Source organism: Scardinius erythrophthalmus, assembly GCF_964197995.2.
Source record: "Scardinius erythrophthalmus genome assembly, chromosome: 10".
In the NCBI taxonomy this organism is placed as follows: Eukaryota; Metazoa; Chordata; class Actinopteri; order Cypriniformes; family Leuciscidae; genus Scardinius; species Scardinius erythrophthalmus.
The window spans coordinates 44,727,891-44,734,800 of record NC_138230.1 but is presented as its reverse complement, the minus strand read 5'-3'; the positions used below and the strand labels follow the sequence as shown (position 1 = coordinate 44,734,800).

General features: G+C 37.3%; 1 protein-coding gene across 3 annotated transcripts; it reads left to right on the top strand.

Annotated features, from left to right (window-relative positions):
- The first annotated feature begins 658 nt into the window (after positions 1–658).
- LOC308697026 (uncharacterized protein) lies at positions 659–6,019 on the top strand. 3 transcript variants are annotated; one of them, XM_081376060.1, is made up of 9 exons: positions 659–812; positions 1,216–1,270; positions 2,160–2,224; positions 2,393–2,675; positions 2,948–3,081; positions 3,158–3,190; positions 4,981–5,260; positions 5,383–5,519; positions 5,609–6,019. In XM_081376060.1, exons 2-9 carry the CDS (start codon positions 1,260–1,262, stop codon positions 5,620–5,622), a joined length of 957 nt encoding a protein of 318 aa, XP_081232186.1. In that variant the 5' UTR covers positions 659–812; positions 1,216–1,259; the 3' UTR covers positions 5,623–6,019. The 3 variants fall into 3 exon arrangements, with proteins under 3 accessions (XP_081232186.1, XP_081232187.1, XP_081232188.1); XM_081376061.1 differs by having other exon boundaries at positions 719–812; positions 1,200–1,270; positions 5,609–5,925; XM_081376062.1 differs by lacking the exons at positions 659–812; positions 1,216–1,270 and adding an exon at positions 1,911–2,013 and having other exon boundaries at positions 5,609–5,845.
- Positions 6,020–6,910: the final 891 nt, after the last annotated feature.

The following is a 6,910-nucleotide window of genomic DNA, read 5'->3' as shown; positions in this document are numbered from 1 at the left end:
AGAAGTCTGACATGTCATAAATATTGATATAACACACAGGGAATGTGTAACGGACACTTCCTGCAGATGCAATAATGGAATAATATGTTTGTGTGTTTCTTAACTTTGCATATATTAAGTATTTTTATTTAATGGGGAAAATCACAAAAATGTGTAATTAAAGTTATTAATTTATGAATTATACATTTATTTAGACGTGATCATCTCCGTGTTTAACCAAGACTAATATTGTAGGAGGACATGTGAAGGTTAGGGTTACAGCTTATTAAAATGGAGACTCTTTTGTAATGGATCCATTTTAAGTTTATTTTACAGATATCAGAATAATTTATTTGGTTGGGAGGGCCTTAATTCAACAATAAATAGACCATCATTTCTGAGTAGAATATTATTCAACTAAACCCTCTTCAGACTGCTGGTTCATATCAATATTCATATCTATGTTTAATAGCACATTTTTGGTTTGAAAACATCATATTTCTCACATGAATAATATATTGGATAACAAATAAATATAGCAATAGTTTATAAACAATTGCTATTTGTTGTTAATATAAAAACATAATTGTGAACGTGTCAGCGTTTGTTTGGACTTTCAGTTTGAGTTTTGATTGGCTCCTGTTTGCCTTTGTTCTTTTCCCGCCACTCCTTTGTTTCTACGGTTACCGTCATTATCTATAGTTCAGTTGTATCACCTGTTTAGTCATTATTGTCATCTGTCTCACCTGTGTTCTGTTCATCAGTGTAATCTGTGTTTGTATTTAAGTTCTGTCTGTTCTGTCAGTCCTGCTCTGATCTCTGTCGTATTTAAGGTATGTGTACCTTCTGCCTGTCTGTACCTGTTTGCACTATATTGTTAGTAGAGATGGGAAGTTTGATCATTTTACTGACTCTCTTGTTTGATCTTGTTCATTAAAGTTAGTGAATCTGAGTTATTTTGTTCATTTAAGGGGCTTTAAATGTTATACATTTAACAGGCAAATTCCCTGAACTCATCCACCTGTGCAGTTTTGATCATATTCTGAATTAAGAAATCATTATATTGCAGTCAAAAATAATTTACAGGGAACTTAATTACTTTACCTTCCTAGTATTTAGTTCATTTTTCACGTGACTGATGCAATGAACAAGATTCTCATCACTAATTGTTAGTAAAAGTTTGTATGGGAAATTTACTCTTCTGCACCACTCCGTGACAGTATTGTTTAAAAGCAGATAACCGCTGAATTGTGAAGGTCTTCTGTGAGGTTGATACATTGATGAATTCCAGGTGAGTTGAATGTTTCTACACTAACATTATAATTCAAATCCATTAGTTTTATTATTTTTCCCTAATGTGAGTCAATGGCAGCCATATGAACTGTAAGTAGGAAAATTATTAAACTTGGCACACTTGTAGTGTTGGTAAAGAAAAGTAATTTGATAAATTTGAGTGTCAAGGACAAACACTAGCGCTACCACCAGTTCAAAAATGTTGCATTGAAATGGTTATTAACTTTTGAACAATTTGATCTAGAAAAATAAAACAAAGTACACCTGATTCCTCTTATGATACTGGTCACATTAAACATCTTATATCAAGAGCCACCAGTTACAGTAGCGGCAATTTTGAAAAGCACAGGATTAAGTTTTTTCGCTATTCCTTAAAATTGTCCAATTTCGTCCAAATCGTTTCTGTATAGAGCTTTTCACAATACACATAATTTCAAAGCAGCTTTACAGAGTGCATGAGTCCATAACACAACTTTTTCTGTTGTCAGAGGTAACTAAGTTATGTATTGTTAAATGTACTTAGAAAAGTGTCACAGTTAGCTAAAAATGGACTAATTTAAACAATGTAGTAATTTAATGCAGATATAATAAGCTCATTGAAGTAATGAATACTTGTTTTTAAACTGATTGACATTTAGAAAAAGTAGCATTGGTGCTATTTTGATCACAGCAAGATGAAATGAGGAAAAAATAAAAATAAAGCAAACTCTGCAGAGGGATTTAAAAAAAGAACGGAGGCAGGTTAGTCACATTACTCACTGTAATCATGAGGTTCTTCTATATTATTTTATCATTACATTATCAATTTGTTTCTTTTGTTTAAATGAGGTGAGATTGAAAATGATTCCTTCATATGCTGATATGAGATGTGTTATGTCTTATATCAGGATGGACATGCGTGTGGTTGTGTTTCTAACACTTTTTACTGGGATGTGTGTCGCTGATTCCAAAGGTACATTTACAATAATACAAGTAAAAATACCTGGATTTAAAAATCTGTTACCATTGTGTTGCACATTGATCCAATTAATTTATTAAAATTATATTCTGAAATTTATTTGTAATGCTCTGAACCTGTCTAATATTTATATTTTTTTTGATTTCCAATTATCTTGAACAGGGAATCTTGCTCTTAATGGCATGGCTGTGCAGTCCTCCTTAGGAGACCCACAGGGAGATGCTCAACATGCAGTCGATGGAAACAGAGACTCAGATTACAAGAAGGACTCATGCACTATCACTAAAACTGAGTTTAATCCATGGTGGAGAGTCGACCTTGGAAATGTCTACAATGTAAGCAATGTTACCATCACTAATCGTGGAGACTGTTGCAAAGACCGCCTTAGAGGAGCTCAGATTCGTATTGGTAACAAGCTGGACAACAACGGAAACAACAATCAGCTGTAAGAAATGTTTTAATTGTTCTATCATCTTCCCATGTTTATGATGTTCAGTCTGGTTTAATAAAACAGGAGGTAAAATTGTGACAAATCAACCACTCATCAGCCACAGCCATGGAGATGTACTTGAACATATTTTATTCAGATTGTGATTAGACATTTGTTTCTTGTAGCAGTGCTATACAAAACCATTTGATTTCAATACAGCTGACTTAAACTTGTTAGACGTGCATTGTAGCTTGTTTTTCATTTTAACACTGTTCATGTATTTGCAGGGCTGCAACTATTCTCACTGCTCCTAATGGCACACAAACATTTTCATTTGAGTCTGTTAATGGCCGATATGTCAACATTTTTTTACCTGGGAATGATGAAATCCTCACTCTGTGTGAAGTCGAGGTGTTTGGAGGTAAGGGAAAGACAAGACTCTGTGATAGAATTTATGTACTTAATATTGTGTCTAACTCCTATTATTTTATTAACAGTATTGGACACACCATTGTACATTTGTGGCCCAAGTGAGTGCTTTTCATTACTTTCAATGTTGTCGATAGCGCATAATATAATATTACTGAACATTTGGTTCCGAAGTAAGGGATAATGTAGAGCGAGGCGGTTGTTATAGCGAATACAACCCCGACAGGGTGATCAGGACAGTCTTTGAATCAGCCTATCGGGGTTGTATTCGCTATAACCGCCTCGCTCTACATTATCCCGCGTATTGCATGACTACCTACAAAATCAATAATTTGACCAAATATTGGTTTTAAAAAGAGTTTGATTTAAAAACGATTATATTGCTTTCGCTAAAGAAAATGGTCTGTTCCGTCTCTATGGTTAGAATCCTGCGTCCATAGCAACGCTCTGATTTTCATGGCAACGGTGTGTTATCTGATATCAAGAAATAACTAATAATATTCTACATTTAGAATTCAACCAAGGCATGTAATAATAAGGTATAATGTACATCAAGACGGATGTTATCGCAAAATAAACCCGACAGGGTGATCAAGACCCCGGCTTACTACATGGCTACTAGCCACAAATCATTTGACAAAATATTGATTTGAGTTCAAATATTTTATATGCTCACTTGTAATAAACGCAAAACTTCTGTAAAGAAAGAAAATATTCCTTGCAAGACAAATATTTAAAGGGTTACTTCACTTCTGGGAAGATGAATGTGTATTTAAAATAGGTCATTTAAGTAGAAGAAATGTCAAGAAATTTTTTAATTTGGAGCTTTCTAGATTGAGAAAAGCCAGAATTTATTTTTTGGCTTATGTGGATGAAAGACAACAACTCCCAGAATGCACTTGCTTCGCTGCCTTAGGAGGCCATGCCTACCGTTAAGAGTGTAGAGTTGAAAACAACAACAAGGCTAGCTAGCCTACGTGATGAGTTTGCCAGGGATTTACAGATCGCCCAAAATGTCCGGGATTCGGCTCTTGCGTTCTACAGTCGCCATTCATGTTTACTGTGGCGAGCAGGACGAGGCTGACGACTGCGGGAGAACGGCGCGAGGCCGGTGGCGTCATTACTGAGACGCGCCGGTCTCGCATCTCTCACGGAGGAGCGGGAATTTTCTTAGCAATGGTAAAACGCACATCAACCGATCACTTGTTTAGCGTTCATGTAAACACTACATTCAGATTCACCAATCGGAATGAATTCAGTTAGATTGTAACAAAAGGTGTGCATGTAAACAATGAATGGCAACCGCAGAAAGCAAAAGCTGAATCCCGTGCATTTTGAACGATCTTAAGTCCGGGAAAAGGAAGATGGTAACCCCTACTTACTCAGCTTTCTCCTATTCGGCTTTCTCCACAGAACAAGAGCCTGCTAGCTTAGTTTCCAAAGAAAGACGGTTGACTGTGTGTACATTCTGTGAGTGAGATCCCACCCTCTATAGGTGGGCTGAAAACATGCGGAACAACACCATCTACTGGCTGTAGTCTTTAGTCTCTGGCCAGAAAATCCTCAGATGACGATTTTTGCGTCATCGGAGGATTTTTTTCCAGACAAAAAATACATAAATCTCTTGTCTCAGGGGGATATGAGGGTGGAAAGCATGGTAATTCGAAAATACTACAGGTTTTCTACTAATATAAAGCTTAATGCTAAATCCTGAAGTATCCCTTTAAGGGATATTGTACAGTCACGTAAAAACAAATAGTTAAATGGACATTGATTTGTGATGAAACGTGTAAAAAATAGTACTACATAACATGCTCATTTTATTGGGGTTATACTTCAGTAATGTAAAAAAAAAAAAAAAAAGTTAAAGAACAGTTATTTTGTTATACAGGGAATCTTGCTCTTGGAGCCAAAGCTGTCCAGTCTAGCATATTCGGTCAAGCAGGAGCTCAAAGGGCTGTCGATGGCAACAGGAATTCAATTTACAGTCTGGGGTCATGCAGTCACACTAATGGGGACAGGGACCCCTGGTGGAGAGTTGACTTGGGGGAAGTCTTCAAGGTAACCAGGGTTAGCATCACTAATCGTGGAGATTGTTGTCCAGAGAGGATAAATGGAGCTCAGATCCGTATCGGCAACAGCCTGGAAAATAATGGCAACAATAATGAGCTGTAAGTATTCTCATTATTACACAAGCATTAACAAATAACATTAATAAATTCCTTTTAATACAAACATGCCTTTGACAGAAGAATATTAATATGCATCTTTCTCTGTTACTCTGTCTTCTCAGGGCTGCGACTGTTGTGTCTATCCCAGCTGGAGACACAAAAACATTTGAGTTTAAGCCTATTAATGGCCGATATGTCAACATTTTTATACCTGGGCGCAATGAATATCTCACTCTGTGTGAGGTCGAGGTGTTTGCAGGTGAGCAATAAAAGGAGAGATGTGTAGACATTTGTGCTATTTATACGGTGTATGTTTCCTTAATAATGGTTTTGTGATTTCATTGCCAGAAAAATTGGAATGAGAGGATGTTCCGCCACTGTCCACTGATCCTACAAGCAAAATACCAAACTTCTGTTTTCTGAGCAATACTAATATTGCACTTTCATTGTTTACATCTTACCTATGCACCATTTATCCTTAAGATAAATGAGTTTCAGTGTGTAACTGGTCTTTTGTCCTCTGTGTTTCAATAAAACGCTTCAAGAAATATTCTCCAATCAAGTTTATTCACCGAGAAAACATTGTGTAACAGTGTTGAAATAATTCAGCATGTGACACTCCTCGTGCTGGCCTTGCACAAGTGAATTGATAGTTGCAACACAGTTGAACAAATTAAAACATAAACCATGGTTTAAAATAATGCATTCTCACAAAATCAAAACATAATATGTACCTGAAAAAACAGGCATGCTGGTGCTATAAAACACATTTTTCACAGTCTTCATCAATATATAACACTTTTCTTTGTCTCAAATAAATATGCTGTTGCTCATGATAGATCACACATTTCATTGACCGATCATTACAGACAGTTACAGAGCTCTCAATGTCACTACTTACCGCTGGCCTTACACACGTAAACTGATAGTTGCGATACATGGCACACAGTGAACCAGCCAGCCAATAGGAAACCCCTGTTAACCCTTATTCTATCCAATCTTTCAGTATGAATATTTTTAACGATCATTTTTAGCAAGTTGAGACGCCTGGGACCTGGGCTTAACCTGGGACCCTGTCCAATGGTCAGGAGGTGCATAAAGACAAAAGGTTAAGTCGTGGCTGTATAGGGTAAAGGAACAGCAGCTATCGATCTTTCCCTTGGAAAGTTATGTTCTTCCGTTCCACCGATTATCGAGGTCTATGCGACTTATATAGGAAGAATCAGCGGTTGTGCCGCTATCCATAGATATCCCGATGCTTCAGTCAGTTCTGACGTGACGTAGAACATGACCGACTGATAGGGAATGTCTCAGTTACTCATGTAACCCCCGTTCCCTGAAGAGTTACGTCCCGCCTGCCACAACCCCGTACTACTGCTAAATGGCCAGAACCCCCTCAGCAAACTTGAATGAGTGAGTTGCATGCTGCCTTATATACCCGTATGTAAAGGGAGTGGCTTACCACCAATCTCGCTCGCCAGTGTACATTGTTTTTGTTACTAATTGAAGGTGATTGGGCTCTCAGGTGAGATCTCAATGTGTCAGTCAGTTCTGAGATAATTTCCCCGTTCCCTCCTTCAGGGAGCGGGGGTTCCATTAACCCTCTGGCCTCTGCAAACGTGCCGGCGCATTTTGCTGGATTTTCTTTAC

What these genes read in the sequence shown, in the direction of transcription:
- LOC308697026 (XM_081376060.1), top strand. An exon ending in GTGTGTCGCTGATTCCAAAG is followed by an intron (nt 2,225 to 2,392) that starts GTACATTTACAA and finishes TATCTTGAACAG; the next exon opens with GGAATCTTGCTCTTAATGGC. An exon ending in AATGGCAACAATAATGAGCT is followed by an intron (nt 5,261 to 5,382) that starts GTAAGTATTCTC and finishes CTGTCTTCTCAG; the next exon opens with GGCTGCGACTGTTGTGTCTA.